This window comes from Triturus cristatus, chromosome 2_1, assembly GCF_964204655.1.
Source record: "Triturus cristatus chromosome 2_1, aTriCri1.1, whole genome shotgun sequence".
Taxonomy (NCBI): Eukaryota; Metazoa; Chordata; class Amphibia; order Caudata; family Salamandridae; genus Triturus; species Triturus cristatus.
In genome coordinates, this window is record NC_140581.1 from 612,775,361 (window position 1) to 612,796,584 (window position 21,224).

General features: G+C 46.4%; 1 protein-coding gene across 3 annotated transcripts in view; it reads right to left on the reverse strand.

The window, feature by feature from the left end:
• CHD1 (chromodomain helicase DNA binding protein 1) overlaps positions 1 to 21,224 on the reverse strand; it is a 1,484,343-nt gene that overhangs the window by 526,645 nt on the left and 936,474 nt on the right. For all 3 annotated transcript variants that reach the window (XM_085632544.1, XM_085632543.1, XM_085632545.1), the window contains one exon: positions 5,211 to 5,341. In XM_085632544.1, coding sequence (XP_085488670.1) covers positions 5,211 to 5,341 — 131 coding nt within the window. The remainder of the gene's footprint in view (positions 1 to 5,210; positions 5,342 to 21,224) is intronic.

The following is a 21,224-nucleotide window of genomic DNA, read 5'->3' on the forward strand; positions in this document are numbered from 1 at the left end:
AGCTTGGAAGAAGCTACGAAGAAGGATTGAAAAAGGTGGAATTGCCTTACCAGATCTGCTTTTTTTTCATGGGCCTTTCTTTTAAAGAACGGAAAGTATCTTTTTAACTCACCAAATCCCTTAATTGCAGGAGGTTTGTGGTCTACTTTAGCGAATCTAGAGCCAGGAGGCAAGGAGGGGTTTATTTTTAAGTATGCTGACCCTAAATTCTTTAAAAAGGTTAGGTTGAAGATTCTGAGGGGACTAGCAGAGACTTGGTACAACGTGAGAAGAACTTTGAAAATCCCGTACCACAGTTTTCTAGCTCCCATTTGGGATAGCCCCGGCTCTCCAGAGTGGACAAAAGACATCTTGGCTAAACCCCTATTAGAGGGAGGTTTTAGACAATGGGACCAGTTAATACATGATGGAAGACTTGTATCTTGGGAGAGTTGTAGTCCGCTTACAAATTTTCGACTATCCAATTTTAAGTATTTGCAAATTCAGAGCTGGTTTGCTGACCCACAAACAAAAATAGGGGAACAAAATGAGCTAGAATTTAGAATGAAGCAACAACTGCGGCGAGGAAAGGAGGTGGCGATCATCTATTGGTTATTGGTGGAAATAGAAGTTGGAGATTTTACGCTTCCAGCGGAACTGTGGGAAAAATACTTGCCAGAGTCATCGCTGGAAAAGTACAGGCAAGTATCTATGGCTATACTATTTAAAACAGTTAAGCCTGCACATCTGAGAAGAAACCATCTCTTTTCCATCGATAGAGCGTATTGGTCACCTCAGAAGCTGTCGAAGTTTGGGAGGAGAGGCGATGTTCTTTGCCCGAAGTGTGGTAAAATGAAGGCTGATGATATTCACATGTTTGTAGAATGTGTAGATTTACAAAGATATTGGAATTAAGTGATCGGGGTCTTATCCCAAATGCTTAAGCTGCCAGTTAAGGTAAGCGTTTTATTTGTTATTTTTGGGAAGTTAGAGCCTGAAGTGAAATTAACTAAAGACCAAGTGAGATTAAGTTTCTACATTGCGTTACTTGTACGAAGAGAAATCTGTAAATTATGGGTGTCTCCTCTTTCCCCAAATCTAGAAGATTTGTTATAATCTGTTAAATATATAGTCACCTTAGAGGGGAAGAGTATGAGGGATGTAAAATGTTGGCTCCCGTTTACTGAATGGTGCAACAATTTAAATGATAGTAGGTAGGTTTTTTTGGGGGGGGGGGGGGGGGTCCGATGATTAAGCCCTATCAGCCTCGCTAAGCATTTGGGTTCTGGTATATGTGACTTGGTTCTGCCTGGCGGACAGTGAGAGAAAATAACGCAGACAAAGCCACAAGACTACTCCTCCTCCTCTGCTTCATATTTTATATCTATACCTACCAAAATTGCAAAAAGCATAAAAGGGCAATGGTTTAGATGCCCACCAGGATGTGCAACTGGGAAGAACGGTTGTTTTTTTTTTTTTTTACTTCCTATTAAAGAGGCTTATGAGGACTAGAGGAAAAAAGGAAAAAAAAATGCTTTACACTGTGCTCTAATACTGCCTTACTGCTCGACCAAGCTACCACTTTAGAGAGCAAGGTTATATCTAACTTTAGCCTCTGCCAAACCTCTGGGGACTGTGGACTCTGTACACCCTGTACCTATTTGGGAACAGTATATACAGAGCCACTTTCTTACAGAATATAAGTGGCGAGAGAGGGCCTGTGTCCCACTTTTATTTCCTAAGCCTTTTCTTATGCCTGACTATGTTAAGTTTTGTCTTGCGATCCTGGATGGCTTTTGCTCAGTCATTGGAGGGCTTTGGAGTTGTGGGTCAACCCCAACCACCACAAGCACACCTGATAGGGATCTGTCAAAGACATTTGCTTGCAACGGTCACTACAGGGCTTAGAACCAGTTGTTTAAGGGGAAGACATCCCTTGCACACCGGACATATGGAAAAATATTGAGGTACAGTGCCTGACAGACAAGAGGGAGCTCCAGATCCGTGTGAGGAGGTGCAGAAAGAAAGTAACTGATGTCAGCACACTAGAGTGGTGCCTATATAAGCTCTGCACATCACTTCCAGAGTGTGCCAGCGTCAGTGCGAAGCCACATTGCACCGCCTACAGGCATGCAGAGGTACTGCTGCAAAGTTTTCAGATCCAGTCTGACACCTGTGGAATTTTCAAAACATGAGGAATCTGCAGCTAGTAGTCTCTATCAGAAATAGTACGTCCCGATATTAAACATTTACGCAAAAGCTATTTTTACTGCCTAGGTAAAGCTATATCTTCCATAAAAAGCCACAATTATAAATAAAACAATTATTTTATCTCACTGCCTGGTAAAATGCTAAAGAAAAGATTTACATTTATTTTCCACTGTTTCACAAATCTAATTGAATTATGAAATCAGATTTTTGTTAGACATAGTGGAAAAGTAACTTTAAGAAAGTTTACTCTGTGCTGCCTGGGAGATCATGCGGCTGCTGTGGGGCAGTAATTGCGGTTATGCAGAGGGGGTTGTTGTGACAGTGCTGGTGGAGGCAGCTGTGGTGGAGGTGGTTGGTGAGGGTTCGAGTGGGTTCCTAATGCACACTCTGGGATCCTGGAAAATGGTCCACCATAATTTTTTTAAAGTCTTTGATAAGGCTTGTCAGAACCTGCAACATGGGTGATTCACAGCATTCCTCACTGTGAAGATCAAGGTGAGGGTCATATTGTTGCTCTCTGGTATGGTTGGTTGTAGTCAGGGACATGGTAACTATCTTAAACACCTTGGTCATATGTTTAGGGATGTAGGCTGGCCTATAAGGTCATTTACCATGTGACTCATCCATATCTAGAATGTTGGGCGGCAGTTGCACCTATTCCTTGCATGGAGAGGGGCATTCTGGTAGTATGACTGAAGCAGCAACCTTTTCAAAAATCAAATAAACATTTGAGGCCTTTAGAGGTTGCGGAGCAGATGTAGCTGTCATTTATGGTGGCAGGGTGGAGGATGGAACCGTTGATCCCTTCACTGACTGAGGGACAATGAAGGTGGACATAGGCTTAAGACCCACTGAATAAGCCACTGACATGGAAGTGTAGATCATCTGATATTGTCAGACTGCTTTATGTCAATGATGTTGTCAACGCTGGAGATGCCGACAGTGGAGGTTCGATGATGCCTTTTCATAAAGAGCAAGGAAGGTGAGAGACTCACTGAATAAGACATAAGGCACCAAGAATGTAGAAGAGGTTGTTGACTATGGTGGCCTCAACAGTCTGGATGACGATACTTTTGAAAGGAACATCAGAGTGACACAGTCCGAGTCAGAAGATGGACGACAACTTTGGCAGTTTCTTCTCAGCTTCCTATATTTTGTGAGGGGTCTAAGTAGAGGTAGACAGAATTTCTTCAGATGAAGCAGGCTTGCTAGGAGATTTGCACTCTGAATGCTCTTTCTAGAGCATTTTTAGGCACCTGGGAACCGCTCGGATCATATTAATCTTCTGTGGAAACACAATCTTTTGCATTTTATATTTGGAGCAAAAGGAGAAGGCATTCTTCCCTGCTTTCAAGGTGTGTGAGGAATATGTTCAACCAACCTTTCAGTATTGGGTGCTATGGGGAGGGTATAACCAGTAAAATCAGTCACTGTGTGGATCTTCAAAAGAATCCTCAGCTTTTCACATGAAAAATGGCCTGAATAATCATTTTTAAATTTATTTTAGGGATTACAATGTGGCAGATTTAGCTTGTCAACGCTTCAGAGAAAATCCACTGAACCATAAGTGTGCCTATAGTGGTGTGATTTCAAAACCGTTCAAGGTTAAACAAACAGTTGCCTATTTGAAAACAGTGGAGTAGATCTCAGAGGGACTCCATTCACACATGTCAAGGCGTACAAATTTGAGGCATGGTAGTATCTTGTAGGAGTGTTGTTTTCTATGCTCTCACTTCACTGGCTCAAGGTTGAATTGTGTTATTACAGTTACAATGTTTGCAGCCCTTTAACACACTGTTCACCATTACACAGCTATTTTAAATGTACTTTGCTACTACCAGTTTGACGATGGGACAGGATTCAATCCTGCAAATCTATAAAAATGCCAATGGAGGAGAACTTGCAACAAAAAACGAATCCATTAGAAGTCTAGATTCATGTCCAGCTTCCCCATATACTGTGTCATTTTTATTAGCAGTGATGCTGGCGTGTGGATGAACAAGAGATACAGTTTTGTTACAAAATGTGGTACAGATCTATACTAAAGAATACACAGCCTAGATATTTTTTACTGCTGAAAACTGGCAAGAGTGATGGTTTCATGGCCCGTTACAGTTGCACGCACTCCCACTCTCATTCAATGTAGCCCTCTGCATTACCGGCTACCATGTGCACTCAGGATGTTGTCTGTGCTGAGTGAAATGAGTCATTCTGCCCAGGATTGTGGCTGTTACATGAATGATGCCCAGTTGTTATCCCCACATCATCAGCACAGCCAACCTCATCATCAAGGTGGAACTCCAAAATGGTGAAAGAATGCCCTGTGTGATTGGCAAGAGTTGAAGATCTACAGGAGGATTCGACAATCTACTGCAGGATTTGAGGATCGTAGTCTGTAAAAGCCACATCTATGACATGGCCAGGTGCTCAGGTGCTTGACTATCCTCCATGTTAATAAGGGAAAGTCTCTGCTTGGGCTCTGTTCTTCACCTTTATTTTACTGCTTTGGTGCAGCTCTTCATCTGTGTTACGGCTCCCCGTTTATGAATATCTTCAAACCAGATGCTGAGACCATTCTGTTTGCAGTGCTTCTTGAAATTCCTTCTGCAGTATTACCTCAACTTTCTTAGCATCTTTGAAATTTTTCAACCTCTCCCAGCGCTCTCTTCAGAGAACTCCGATTAGTAATAGCTATTATTAAATACAAGATATTACTTGTTCGGATTGTGTACTGTCCCCTGCACCGACATACTGGGATTCTGTCTTTCCCTAAAATTCGTGCTGCAATAACGGCCTTTTGGGCCTCCGCAGAGAGTTATGCAGATCCTGTGTGAATCTTAGTTGCGGAACGGACGTGGAGAGACTAGTCGGTTCTACATTACTCTTGCTTCAACATTGGGATCAATAGTTTAGTGGTGACTCACGTCTGACAGATGAACACAGCTTAGATACTTGATGATTTAGTCAACTCACAAACATTTGAACAATTGATGTGTGTAAAATATTATTCAGTGACATACCTGCTCTTTCTTGTCCAGAAGAACTGTCTTTCAGTGCTTTAATACAACCACTGTGAACTAACTCTCCTAGACGTCGGAGATCAGTCTCCGATTTATCAACCAATTCAGAATCTCTAGCAATAGCATCTAATCTGCAAACAAAATACAAATTATGTCACAATTTTTTTTTCCATAATTTGTCAATAGGTGGAGTAAAAATGCAAAATATCAGAATCAAAAAGTTATTAAAAAAAAATTCAACATACATACATATCCACTTGAAGTAACTTTGGGGCACAAGTACAGCAGAAAAAGACCTTCACACATAGCCCTTTGAACAAGGATTAGTGCTGTGGGACTTGAGATCTCAGTAAGGTCACCAAACAGGGCATCATTTACTCTTGTGGAATATTTAGGGTCTTTGCACTGGAGAAAACAATGTGCTGGACTATAACATATATTCTGTGTGACATTGCAGCATGCAGTGTCGTGATTACAAACAGTATTGCCCTCAACACAGAAACTGTTACAGAGTAGTCTGGTTTATCTAAACAATATTGCCATATACTGAATGGACTTGCTGAACTTTACAGTGAATGAAAATCAGATACTGTTGAAGGAATGACTATGTCACGGTTTTTGAAATCTTTAGAAGTTGTGGCAGAATTGGCCATTTCTGAAAGAGGAGACTGCAGATCTGAGTAGCCTCCAAAACATGTACTGTTCATTATAATGAGTCATACACTTTATAAACACTATTTGATACAAATGCCTGGATTCTACCCCCAGTGATGTGTGTATCACTTAACTACAGAAAATAAAGTAGTACTTTTTATTCAGTTCAAAAGAAAGTGCATGTAGAGCCATTCCCTTGATCAGAATTTCATGTTATGTTTATCACATCTGTGACATAATTAAATTGTGACAGATATTGCTGCCCCTAGGGATAAAGTCTGCTACAAGGAACAATGGACCATTTTTTTTTTTTTTTTTTTTTTAAAGCTTAGTGGTAAGTAATTAGGTGTAAGAAAGTGCCCCCTTTTTGCTAAACTGCTGATTTACTTTGACTGAGTGTGCCCTGGGCTCCTGCCAAACAGGTACCTATGGCCAATGTTCTTTCCCTAAAACTGCATTGAAAACAAAACCCAATTGGTACTCTCTGGCTACAGGTCAGCCCCTTGTAAATGGCTGTAGCAATTATTGTGCCTCTAAGCTTAGAGGCCACACGGCCACACACACACACGGCCACACACACAGCCACACACACACAGCCACACACACAGCCACACACACAGCCACACACACACACACAGCGCCACACACACACACAGCGCCACACACACACACACAGCGCCACACACACACAGCGCCACACACACACAGCGCCACACACACACAGCGCCACACACACACAGCGCCACACACACACAGCGCCACACACACACACACACACACACACACACACACACACACACACACACACACACTTTGGTGCAGAACAAAGTGAAGAGTCAACATGGCACACATCCCTGTGTGCCATGCCTACAACCCACTGCCCTGGCATAGATCAGTCACCCCTCTAGCTGGGTGCACTACACCAGTGGTGAGGGTACAGGTGTATGAGCCATGTACCCCAACAGAGTCTAAGCCAATTATTTGACACTGTTAAGTGCAGTAATGCCATTAAGAGTATATGGTGCTGGGAGTTTGTCATTAAGAACTCCACGGTACCATAATGGCTTTACTGAAAACTGGTAAGTTTGGTATCAAACTTGTCGGCACATTAAACCCACAGTGAGGCTGGTGTAGGATTTAATGAAAAATGCACACAGAGGGCATCTTAGATATGCCACCTGAAAAACGACCTAACACTAGTGTCCAGGCTGAGTGACTGCTCACCAGCTGCCCCCACCAGACATGTTTCTGGACCCCTGGGTTTAGAGCCTGCTGCTCACGGGGGTCTGAAACAATGCACATCCTGGGATGAGGTGCCAAGCTCCCCCAGGATGGGCAGGGTCCAAAAAGTGGAAGCTTCAAAGGCTTGCCAGCTGTGTGAGCTTCTCCAGATCTTTTGCTGCTTCCAGCAACTGGCCCCCACTGGTCCTGACCCCCACTTTGGGCAGCGGAATCGGGACCCAGCCAACCAGAGTGAGGCAGATGCCCTCTCCCACTGGATGGTGGCATAATAGGGGCTGTACCTGTAGGAAGGTAGATATCGGACTATGGTTACCCCCAACTTTGTGCCTAGTGTCTAGCTGGTTTTTCGACTTAGTTGGCCTGAGATCCTGCCATTCAGGGTCTCAGGCTGTCTGCTCTCTCTTTAAAATGGACTCCATGTACCCTAGGTACATACACAATTGGTAAGGATCACCTTATTGGACCCTGTACAGTGTACCCTAGGTACCCAGGGCATAGGTGTACCCTAGGCCTCCCAGGGGCTGCAGCATGTATTATGCCACCCCTGGTCTGGCCTTCCAATCAGACACAACTGGCTGATCCCTCAGCTGGGGCAAGGTCATGTAATCACCCCTTGCTTAGGTATAGTATACCTATAGCTACCCTTAAAATAGACACGTGTACCTATCAGCCACTCCTATGGCAGGCCTTAACAATCCTGGAGGCAGAGTGCTTGGTAACATGTGAGATGGTGCTCTAGCATGAGCTGAGCCTGTCTACAGCTTTCGGAACCATGTCCTTACAGCTGTTCTATGAAATAGCCTACCATATACTCTTAAAGTGCCTAATAATCTTAAACGGTTATGGTAACGATGGTTTGGCTTTATCAAAACATGTCGTGGAAGGTGTCTAACACTTTAGAATAATACCCCCATACCATTTCTGCTGATGAGGATATTATTCCTCCCTTCTAGAGGGAGAGACATGTTAAAATCCTACTTTGCTGTTTAACTCTAACCAAAGCCTCAGCATCGCAAAATGGATGCTGCTGCCACAGACACGAGTCTGACCTCCTGCTGCTGGGAGTGATCCCGGCAAGGGAGGCTTGGACAATAGGTTTCCTGCTTGGGGAGGTGCTAGCACCTCCCCAGACAGACTTTAGTGTATTGGGGCAGGGAGGGCTGAAAGGAATGAGACATGCCTGGGGCACACAAGGTGTCCCGTGCATAGTCCAGTTCAAACCGGTGCTGGGGCACTCCAGCCCCAGTCCTGGCGCGAAACTGGACAAAGGGAAGGGGGTGTAACCACCCCCCTCCCAGGTCTCACCCATAAGGCGTGATCTAGCAGGCAACCCAGCCCCCCAGATTAGTATAAGAGTGGTAGCTGGGCCCCAGGAGATTACATTATCCTGAACCTGCAACTTGAACAGTAACTCTGGACCTTCGACATTCGACGAAAGAAGACGACTGAAGAATCTCCCTTGTGGCCAAGGAGTGGCTACCCTGTGCAAACAGGCACCATCAAGAGACTACCCTTTGCTTTGCTGAAGTTCTACAAGGGACCGACTGCAGAGCCCGACCAGAGCCTTGACTTCCAGACTTCTCCGACCCTGATCCACATCCACAGCCGAGCTGAGATCCGTGGAGGCGACGAGAGACGTGGGACCGGCTACCTGGGAAAAGTGGCGAGTATCTTCCAGCGCAGCTTCTGAGGTACCCTCGAAGTTGTGCACCGGGGATTGAGAAGGCCCAACCCCAAGCACCACCTGCACCGAAGATCAGCCCCCCACACTCCACGAGCCCTGCGTGGGGCCCTTCTGCATTTTCCTGCTTGCCGCGTCTGTCCGGTTGCTTGCCCGTTGGCTAGCGGCCTTTGTGACGACACGCCTTGAAATCTTCACTGCTGGTTTGGCTCCTCCAGACTGGCTCCCGCTTCTTTGCAAAAGAGAAGCACCCCAGACCTTCCTGGTCTGCACCAGAAGCAAGTCCTCCGTTCTTCGTGGGTTCCGCTTGCCAAGGCTTGGTGAGTCCTAGTTCGACTTCGACGCCGCCGACAGCAAGAGCCTTCGTGGGACAGCTCGCCTCCTGGTCCTGGTCGTCCTCGACGTCTCCTGGTACCCGTGGCTGCAGCGACAAGCTTCACCCTTCACCTGCAATCTTCACGACATCGCCTGGTTCCTTCCTGGTTCCACGTGGTCACTGGCTAGTGACCTTGACTCTGTCCCTTCTGCTTGCAGGTACCCTTCCTTCTTGATCCCGGCCTTGGGATCCACCGGACACTCTGCACTGACTGCCTGTCAGCAACTTTCCTTCAGGCATCCATAGAAGTCCACGACGAAACCCAACGCAAGTTCACACCTATGCACCCGCAGCCCGTGGGCTAGGTAACTTGGGTACTTCGGTGCTCACAAGGGTAGTGACTGTCCTAGGGTCTAGTTTCCGAGTCTCGACTCTCTAGCTGCTTCAGAAGTGTCCTTAAACTGCTTATTTCAGAACTGTACTATTTCTATCGACTATACGCATTACGCGTGAGTGTTTCCACTCTGCACCTGAATCCCGTGGGCCTCCCACCTCCTAACTGTTGGTAGAGTAGTGTAGCCCCAGCGATTCTCTAGGTGTAGGCCGATCCTATTTCCGTGACAGTGGTCCTTATACCACTTACTTAGTATATGGTTTGCGTGGCCCCTAGGGCCTAACTGGATTACTTACCTGTGTGACTTAATGTATGCTTGAATAAGACTGTGTTGTACTTACCTCGAATCTCATAAAGAGTGCTGAGGGTTTGACTAGAATAAATACACTTTATTTTATACATTTATCTGTTGTGGTGTCCTTTCATTTGGTATTCAAGAGATTATATATGGTATAACAGCTGGCTTCACATGCCATTCAGAGTTTAGCCTAAGACTGCTCTTGTCCATGCTACCACTAGGATAGCTGGTCTTTAAGGTTGACTTTACAACCAATCACCATAAGGGTTGCTTGGACTGATACAAGGTGTACCCTAGAATTAGTGACATCATATATCAAGCCAACTTCTCACAGTACCCACCCCAAGGAAGGGACTCCTTGGTCCCAACCTTTACTTACCCGTAAAGCCCCTAAATCTAGTATTTAGGGACTCCCCTGAAGCTTGTCTTCTCAGACAAAAACCGACTAAGAAGAAAAGAAGGAGAACTGAAGAAGCCGAGGTAAAGCTAAGAAGAGGAGGACGCCAACTGACTTGTACCCAGCGCCACCAGCCTGTCCCATCTCGAACCTGCAGAAGTGAAATCCTGGTGTGTCCTGCAGCCAACAGCCTCAAGTATCTGAAGAACCTGCGCTGCCTTCCACCCCAAAGACTTTGTCTACCATGCACACTGGATTTATTCACCAAAAGACTCTCGCTCAAGCCAAAACCGCAAGCATGCACCACTCTGCACCCGACGCCCAAGCCCCGAGTTTGAGTGGCCCAACACCATGAGGAGGTCTCCCCGGCGATCCTGACATGAGATCTGGTGATCTCTGACCGGCCTCGCCCTGCTCCACGACATCTGCAGTCTCTTTCTGGAGGATTCCCCCAACCGCGACCAGAGCTGATAAGAAAACCAGACGCCTAAAGACACCACTGCACCAGACGTCCCACGGCCTTGGGTGGCCTAACCGACAGGGTCCCAGCTTCTTCAGGCATCCCAAGTTACCTCTCCAGCTGGTGGTCACCTCCAGAAGATCTTCGTCCCCGAGCCTGCAGTCTTTGTCAAAACCGGAGAAACCCCATTGAAATCAACAGGGCACCCAACACCAAAACAGCATCCTGCTCCCAGCCACCGCTGCGGGTGTACTTTGGGTGTTAACTCGGATCCCCATTTGCCCTGAGCCTAAAACCAGGAGATTTGCTCCCACAACCCTGTGGCCTGCTCATAAGTAGCCACCCACCGGAGGCCCCTATCCGCCGTTGGATAACATTGGGCCTCAGGACTCTGCACCCGGCCACCCTAGTGCCGCTGAGGGTGTTTTGAGAGTGCATCCTTGACCCTGTGGGAACCCTTGTGTAAGAAAGTGGGTTTCTGTTGCAGTAACCCCCCCCCCCCCCCTTTTTTTGCCTAATAGCTGATGCACTTTTCCTTGTTGTGCCCTGGGCTCCTGCCAACCAGGTGCCCAGGGCCTGTGTTCCTTCCCTAAAAAAAACTGCCTAACAGCCAAAACCCAAATTGGCAAACCCTGGCCACATGTCAGCCCCTGGTAAATGGTACCCTAGGTACCCAGGGCCTTGTGACTAGGGAAGGCCTCTAAAGGCTGCAGCACTCATTGTGCCACCCTTAGAGGCCCAGTACCCTAACACACACACACACACTGCTCTTGCAGGCTGAGTGTCTGGATACAAGACAAAACAGAGAGTCGACATGGCACACATCCCTGTGTGCCATGCCCACAACCTACACTGCCCTGGCATACATCAGCCACCCCTCTAGCTGGGTGCCCTATGCCAGTGGTGTGGGCACAGAGGCAGGAGCCCTGTGCCACTACAGTACCCAGGTCCATTCCCGGGTCCTGTAAGTGCAGTGCTGCCAGCTAAGAGTATATGGTGCTGGGAGCTTGTCAAACACGAACTCCACAGCACCATAATGGCAGCACTGAAGACTGAGAAGTTTGGTATCAAAATGCTCAGCACATTAAATCCACACTGATGCCAGTGTGTGATTTAATGTACAAAGCACCACAGAGGGCATCTTAGAGAGGCCCCCTGAAACCTAAACCTACAATCCACGTCTGTTCTGAGACTGCCTAGGCTGCCACACAGCAGACATGTTGCTGGACCCCTGGGTAGGAGAGCCCCTGCTCTCCTGGCTCTGCAACAATGCACATCCTGGGCGAGGTGCTAAATCTCCTCCCCCAGGATGGGCTTCCCCAGGCCACTGCAACCCCCCACTCTGGCGGGAAGCTTGGCCGGAAACCCCAAATAAGGACAGGGGATGTGCCAGCCTGCCAACCCCACCCCTCAGGTGGGGGAGGCGAGGTGAAGCACATCTCCGGGCTCTCGCCATCTTGAAGATGGGAAGCCCTGCCCAATCAGGACTAGGCTCCTGCCCCCCTCCCACAGGAGAGGGGCAGGATAGGGGGTGTACCCACCCCAGGACAGGGACCCATTGGCCCCTGCCCTTCACCTACCTGTAACGCCCCTATACCCAGTATTTAGGGGGACCCTGAACCTTCCTTCCCCAGATTCCAAACTACAGAAGAAGAGCAAGAAGAAAGAAGACCTGCCCTGCAGCTGCTAAAAAGAGGAAGACACCAACGGCTTTGGCCCCAGCCCTACCGGCCTGTCGACCCTCGAACCTGCTCCTGCTCCAACCCAGCATCTCTTGTGGCCAGCAACCTCACAAACCTCGGAGGACCTGGCTACCTCTTGGCTCTAAGCCCCCGGGACTCCCATGAGTAGAGGCTCTACTCAAAACCTACTTCTAATCCCTTGCAGCAGCTCGGAACCGGGAACCCAGCACACAAAGTGACCAAAAAGACCACGAGGACGACCCCACGGCGACTGTGACCCCGAGTCCGGCACCCAAGGACCTCCCTCGACACTCCTGAAGAAGCCTGCAGCCTCAGAACAAGGTGCCCCCCCTACCGCAGCAGCCCGGAACCGCGAACCCAGCACACTCTGCACCAGCCAAGCCTGGCCAGTGGCGGAGTGAACAAAGACCCTGAGGACGACCCCACGGCGACTGTGACCTCGAGTCCGGCACCCAAGGCCCCCCCCTCGACGCTCCTGAAGAAGCCTGCAGCCTCAGAACAAGGTGCCCCCCCTACCGCGATCAACAGAGGGTAAGATTTCCCGACACCAAAATGCACCCCTGCACGCGGCGCCCCACGGCCCCCTGTGCGAAATCCCGGGGTACCTACCTAACCTCCAACTACCCGATTTACCTCTCGAAGTGGTGGTGGCACCTGAAGAGTCCTCGTCCCCGAGCTTGCAGTCTTTTTCTAAACCGGAGATTTCCTATTGAAATCAATTGAGCGCCCGAAGGCTCAAAAGCACTCTGCACCCAGCCGCCCGCGTGGCCCTGGCAGTGAAAACTCTACACCTACCTACTTCCCCACTTGCCCTGAGTAAGTGACCAGGAGCCCAGCTCCCACAGCCGCGTGGCTTGCCAGTCAGCAGCCACCAACCAAGGCCCCCCTATCCCTCATAGGATAACATTGGGCCTAACTCTCTCTGCACCCAGCCGCCCTAGAGCCGCTGAGGGTGAACCAACTGTACCTACCTGACCCTGGGGGACCCCTGAGTCTATGCCCAGAACCTCAACTCTGCCAGTCGAGTACTTACCCTTAAACCGCAAACTCTACTTTCCTCATAGGGTAACATTGACTGGCTTTTTCCTGAAATTTCTTCTAAGTGTGGACTTTTCAAATCTTAAAATATTCACCAAAAATCAGCCGAGTAACGAAAACGAATTTACTCACCTGCTCTTAGGTGAGCTCCCAGTGCTGGATCTTGGTGCCCAGCACTGACTCTGAAAAATACTTTCAACTGTACTTACCTGTAACCCAATTTTCTTCCATAGGAAACTATTGACTCTTTGTCTGTGAAATTTCTTTTAAGTGTCGATTTCTGCAATCTTTAAATATTCTTCAAAAATCGTATAATATCTGAAAACGTAATTACTTACCTGTTTTGGATAAAGGTCCCAGTACTGAGTCTAGGCACCCAGTACTGGATTACAAAAGTAACTAGAACATACTGTACCTGCAACTTGAATTTTCTTCCATAGGGAATCATTGACTGTTTTCCTTGAAATATTTTCTAAGTGTCAACTTTTAAAATAGCTAAATATGGTTTAAAAATCATTACAGCACTTAAGTCGACTTTCATCACTTGATTCTGAATACTGACCCAGGACTGAATCTAGGATCCAGTCCTGGAATTCCAAAAGTAATCTAAAAAGTAATCTTTTACAAATAACTTGAATTTATCATTGAGCTCAATGCATTGTTGTGTTTGAAATAGAGTTGCCTATTGCAACCACTTGTAACTGTTTACAAAAGCCAATTGCATATTGCAAAAGTATTTATATGAAACATCTCATGCTGAGAAAGTATATTTTAAATCCAAGTGTTGGTTCTAAAATAAAACAAGCATATATTTTTTATATATAAATCATTGGCCTAGAGTTCAGTTATTGAGTGTGTGAGACCATTTGCTGACTGAGTGTGTACAACAAATGCTTTACACTGTCCTCTGATACTGCCTTACTGCTCGACCAAGCTACCACTTTAGAGAGTAAGGTTAAATCTAACTTTAACCTCTGTCAAACCCTGGGGGACTGTGGACTCTCTACACCCTGTACCTATTAGGGAACAGTATATACAGAGCCACTTTCTCACACCTTGTTCTAACTCCAGAAACTCAACCCCAAAGACTGAGTACTTACTTGTTAACCGATAACTTCATTTCTCTCCATAGGAATATACTGACTGTTTTCCCTTGAAAATAGTTTTAAGTGTGGAGTTGATTTGTATGACAACCTGAAAAACTACAACTGTGCAAAATTTAGCCACCGAGGGGAATGATGTCGCAAGCGTGCGGTGAGTGGTTCCATTGCAATTGCAAAGAAAACTGGGGAAAGGGGGCAGCCCTGTTGGGTACCGTGTGTGATTGGAAAGGGATTGGACAGCATTCCATTTAATCGGAGTCGGGCAGTGGGGAAGGTTTATAGAACCTAGTAGGACTTATGAACCATGAACTGACCCCAGGCATGAGAGGAGAGAGAACAAGAAGGGCCACTCCAAGGAATCGAAATCCTTATTAGCGGCTAGCAAGACAGCGACCACAGCCAGGTGAGGTTCCACGCTGTGTAAAATATAAAAACAGTGTGTGAAGTGTGTGTAGTGGAGTGCCCAGGCAAAAACCCGGACTGGTCCGGGCAGGCCACGTCCAGTAGAAACGCAACTCATCAATTGGCCAGGAGTTTGGCAAATATTTTAATATTTACATTGATCATCGATAAAGAGATGGTTCCCTCCCACTCAAAAGATCCTGCTGGATTCTTTAAAGAATTAGGAGATGTATTAATGATGGGAACATATACTCTTTCTGATATCACAGCAATTCTGAAATTATTGTTGCCATCGGGTATATATGACAAACTAAGAGAGAAAGATTGGGAAGTAGCACGTGAACACATTAGATGGACCGAACTTCAGAATGACGAAAATACTAGAGTAGCAGGTCAAGGTATAGGAGACAGACTAAAAGCACTTCCTGGCACTATTTTAAAGGTGCTACCACAGTTACTGACAGTGAAAAAGGAGGACTGGGATACCATTTCCTCCTGCAAACAGAAACATGGTGAAGATATAGGAGATTACTACACCAGACTTGAAAAATGTTTTGCGGTAAATAGCGGCCTTACGCCGACAAGCGAAGCTTACCCGCATCTGTTTGTTTCCAAATTAGTAGACAACGCCTTGCCAGCTATTAAAGAAAGAGTACTAAAAGTAGAAAGTACCTGGCAAGCACATACACCACCACAGGTGTTACAAATGCTACAATACCACCAAAATCGCATTTGGGATCTAGAAGAAAATGATAAGAAACGCATGAAAGACACCAAGATGAAAGTGTTAGTAGCCCAAACTGCACCCCAGCGCCAATAGACACCAGGTAGCCAGACAAACGTGAAGAGCACTTGTAATTATTGCAAAAAGACGGGACACTTCGTTAAAGACTGCCCCGTCTTAAAGCACAATTTGGCTACTGGTAAGACACAGCCTTGTCCATATCAGCCAAAACAGAATGTTTCCCAAGACAGTTCAACACCTTCAGTTCCACCGACAACACAAATGGCCCAAATGAACATTATAGACAGCGACTACACTGAATACTACCCAGATGACAAACTGCCCCTAATCCCCATCCCAGTAGATCAGAAAGGCCCATTTATAGAGGTCCGACTTCTTGGGGAGGATAGAAAGTTTCTACTAGACACTGGGGCCAATAAAACAACAATAAGCCATAAAGAGGTCCCAGAGGCTCCTCTCTCGGGTTCAAAAAGTATTTCTCTGGGTTTCTCCGGACAACCTGTGACAAACGCCACGTCAAAACCACTGCCCTTGCAGGTTGGTCCCCTCACGACAACTACAGATCTTATATTGACAAAATCATGTCCAGAAAATTTGCTTGGTATAAAAACATTGAAAGAATTAGGAGCTGTTATTGTTTGCTCACCTAAAGATGTCAGATTATTTCTACGAGATTTTAAGGGCCACTACCCAAGTAGAGAATTAGACGAGCGTTTGAAAGATTTGCCACACACCCTTTGGGCCACTGATTCCACCACAGTAGGATGTATGGAAATAACACCTCACAAGGTTACACTGAAAGAGGGAGCCCAACTACCACGTATAAGACAATACAAAATTCCACCTCAAGCTGAACAAGCATTAATGTTAATTATTCAGGACCTAATACAGTCAGGTGTGATTAAAGAAACAACTTCGAACATTTGCAATTCCCCTGTTTTACCAGTTCATAAAAAAGTGGAACCAGGAACACCACCTGTCTACAGACTAGTGGTGGATTTGAGAGAGCTCAATAAATGTGTCATTCCACAACACCCTGTGGTCCCAGACATCTCCACTTTACTCCCAGCCATAGATGCAGAAGCAACGCATTTTTCTGTCATTGACTTAAAAAACGCATTCTTCAGTATACCCATTCACCCAGACAGTCAATACCTTTTCGGCTTCTCCTTACAAGGACGAAGTTTCCAATTCACAAGAGCTCCTCAAGGTTTCACCGAAAGTCCAAGTGTATATAGCCAAGCACTGAAAAGACTATTGGACACTATTCAAATGCCCACGGATACAGCCATACTACAATATGTTGATGATATCCTCATTACGGCCAGATCTGACGCAGCATGTGCTGAAGCATCACTACTAGTACTAGAATTCCTAGCTGCAAATGGCCATAAAGTTTCCCCTGGTAAGCTCCAATTTTGTTTACAGCAAGTGGCAAACTTAGGGCACTTGCTGTCAAAGGAGGGTAGGCAGCTTACACAGGAACGCATCCAGCTCATACAACAAATACCACAACCAACAACACAGAAACAAGTTCGAGCTTTTGTTGGTCTCACCTCATATTGTAGACAGTGGATCCCGCAATTTGCACTCATTGCTAAACCATTAGTGCAGCTGACAACACTCGAAGCTGGCGCTACTCCACAATTACCCTGGACAGATGAACACACGCAAGCTTTTCAGTCTCTTAAAAAGGCTATGTGTCAAGCCCCAGTGTTAGCAATACCTGATTACACCAAAGATTTTACCTTGTTTGTAACAGAAAACTCAGGTACAGCACTATCAGTCCTGACCCTACTTCAAGCAGACAGACATAGACCATGTGGTTATTCTTCAAGTACATTAGATCCAGTAGCACAAGCATTACCTGCATGTCTAAAATCAGTAGTAGCTACTGCACAAGCTATTAGACAAAGCAATGCTATTGTATTGGGACATCATCTGATAGTCCAGGTCCCACACGCTGTAGAACTTCTGCTAAACAGAACGCAAACACAGCATCTGACAATAGCCAGACTCACCGGATATGAGATGACGCTTTTTCAGCCACATATAGAGATTAGACGATGCAACATTTTAAACCCAGCAACACTGTTGCCACTGACCTCTCCTACTGAACAACTTCACGATTGTATTGACATAATTGATTTAGTGACCAAACCCAGACCAGATTTACAAGATACTCCCCTTTCTAAGGCAGAAATCACACTTTTTGTTGATGGTTCTTGCATGAGACTCCCCACTGGAGAACTAGCAGCAGCCTATGCCGTCATAAATGGTACAAACACCTTGGAAGCACACAAGATAGAGATACTGTCGGCACAAGCAGCCGAACTCATAGCACTAACACGAGCACGTCACTTAGCAAAAGGAAAATCAGTTAACATTTACACTGATTCACAGTACGCTTTCGGGGTTGTACACAACTTCGGCACATTGTGGAAAGAGAGAGGATTCCTCACATCACACGGGTCTAAAATACAGCATGCTACACTCATCACTGCCCTCTTAGAGGCCAGTCAGTTACCAGCGAAAGTTGCAGTATTAAAGTGTAAAGCGCACACAAAAGGAACCGATGAAATATCAAAAGGAAATGATTCCGCAGACAGTGCAGCCAAATTAGCAGCAAACACAGAATTGAATATACTACACCGCCAATACGCAATACGAGACCCCTTTTCTGACATCCAGGATGTCCAAAGTCACACCACACCACAGGAACTGCTAGAATGGAAGGAAAAAGGAGGGGTCCTTACAGATCAGGGTTGGATGACACCTGAAAGAGCAGTATGGTTTCTGCCGGATGCTATGGTACAGGTTATAATAAACACCATACATGGACCAGCGCATCTGGGAGAAAAAGCAATGTTAGACAGCATACAGAACATATGGCACAACAAACATTTGAGAGCTGCAGCCAAACAAAAAGTTAAAACGTGCATGATTTGTAATCAGTTCAACCCAGGTAAAGGCACAAAGGTGGAGCAGGGTGGATTCCAACCCCCTGACCATCCATTTGAAGTTCTCCAAATGGACTATATCCAGATGGAGAGATGTAGAGGTCATAAGTATGTGCTAGTTGTAGTATGTGCTCTGACCAGATGGACAGAAGCCTATCCCGTCCCAGATTACACTGCAACGACAACTGCTAAGCAACTAGTAAGAGAATATTTCCCAAGATATGGGTTGCCCCGCGTCATCTACTCAGACAACGGCCAGCCCTTCTCCTCTGAACTCATGAAGCAAGTGTCTCTTCTGTTAGGGTACACTTGGAAATTTCACTGCGTAAGACATCCTCAAGCAGCAGGTCTAGTAGAGAGACACAACCAGACTTTGAAGACAAAATTGGCCAAGATATGTACAGACAAAGGCGTGGACTGGATGGTAGCCTTACCGGTTGCCCTCTTCTACATGCGTATTGTAGCACATTCCAGAACTGGTCTATCTCCGAATGAGGTGGTCTTTGGCAGACCACCAAATATGTGGGGTACGCCAATGCCTAAAAGAATTACTGATGTAGACAGCAGAATATTGACTGATTACCTGGCTTCCTTGATGTCTGCACTCCAATCTTGTCGTTCACAGGTCGCTGCAGCCTTCCCTGACAAAACCGCCCCTGGAGAACACACCATCCGACCCGGCGACTGGGTGATAAGAAACTTCGACAGGACCAGTCCTCTTCAGCCCAGGTGGAAGACTCCGAAGCTCGCGCTCCTAACCACGCGGACGGCGTTGAAGGTCGAAGGCAGGAAGGGCTGGCTACACACGAGCCACTGCCGGAAATATTTTGGACAAAGAGACACTGTAGCCGGCGACGCTGCCAACCCTAGTGACATTGTAACAGAACAATCTGTTGTGCCTTTGGAACTGACCCCACAACAAGAATATAAATCAAAGTTGAGGTCTGCCATCCGGACTCTGGCTAATTAAGTCCACTGGGCGCAGGTCCAGTGGTGAAGAGGTTGGAGCATGGGGATGGATTTAAACACCTTGACTATGTGGGAAAAAGATAGAATGAAACGCAGAAACAAGAACTTTAAGAAATTGCATAGTGGTTCTATCATATGTTTAATGATATTGTTTTTCTTCATAACCATTATGACGTGTCTTGGTTGGATCCTCCACACTGTTTTTCCTCCAACACCACACACCTCTCATGCACCAAACAGCACTCAGGAACACACATATCATGACCTACCCCCTCATGAACAAGCCCATAGACTAGCCTTGCAAAACAATACCTTTATACAGATGTTACACTACACTCATCAGGCCAGCAATAGCACAAATTGCTGGATATGTGGCCGCCTCCCACCTCATCAGAAAAAGGGAGGGATGCCTCTTTTCCCCTTTCCATTTTCCTATAATGGGACTTGTGAAGCCTGGTTCGCCCTAATAACAGCTGACGATACCATCCCTACCTCCTGCCCTGACGGAAATAATTCATGCAAGAATGGGTGGCCTTGGGGGAACTTAAACAAGGTACTTAATGCTGCCTGTTACCCAAATAAGGATGGAAGTCCTCAGGCGACAGGAACAGTCCTAGAAAGTGAAGAATACAAGCAAGGGAACATGACCATGTCCTACAAGATGTTAAATACCAAACCTAAAAAGAATGCTGGTCCCCCTTCCATCTCGGTCTCACCAGTAAAAGGACACCTGTGCATCCAGAAAAATGGCTCTGTTCCATTAGGACACAGTGACTGTCATACCACTATAAGTTTTGAAGAAAGAGGAAAGTCCTCATTTCAAGCATCTCGCCATACTTATTTCGTCTGTGGCCAAACGGCCTATGTGCAGATGCCCTTGAACTGGGGGGGAACTTGTTATATAGCATTCCTGTTACCCCCTGTCTTTGTGGCCCCATCCACTTACCACCGAGACCTCCTAGTGCCCCATGTCAGACAAAGAACGATCGATACCTCCTTGGTTGACCAAACAGAAACCTCATGGGAACAGTATACAGATTTTAACAAAGGGTTCTTCTTCTTTGTTGGCCCTGTACATAACAGCAAGCTTATACGCAGGTTGACAAGGACCTTAGAGGCTATTGTAAACCAGACGGCGTCTGCCCTGGGGAGCTTAACCCAGGAGCAGTCCGCCATACGATTGGTTACTCTCCAAAATCGCCTTGTCCTTGACATCATCCTGGCTGACAGAGGCGGAGCCTGTAAAATTATAGGCTCTAGCTGCTGTATATTTATTACTGATAATTCCCCATCTGTATACACGGCCATAACAAAATTACACAAGATAGCCGTAAGTTTACATCAAGAACCTGGCACCTGGACGTGGTCTGATTGGTTCTGGAAGATAATATCGTCCTGGGGATGGCAACTGCTGTCAGCAGCAGGTATAATATTCCTGCCTTTGCATCCAATGTGGTCCTGCCCTGTGCGGTCTATGCTCTGCAAACTGCATTCCTAAACCACTTGTCCAGCAGAGAGAAAGGGAAAGAATTATGCTACAAGAATGTATAGATGATCTCATGCAAATTGAGATATAATATAGGTACACTCTGGGGCAAGGAGGGAATGTGGAAATACAATTGACAATTGTGCCCCATCATTTCCCTGTTTCT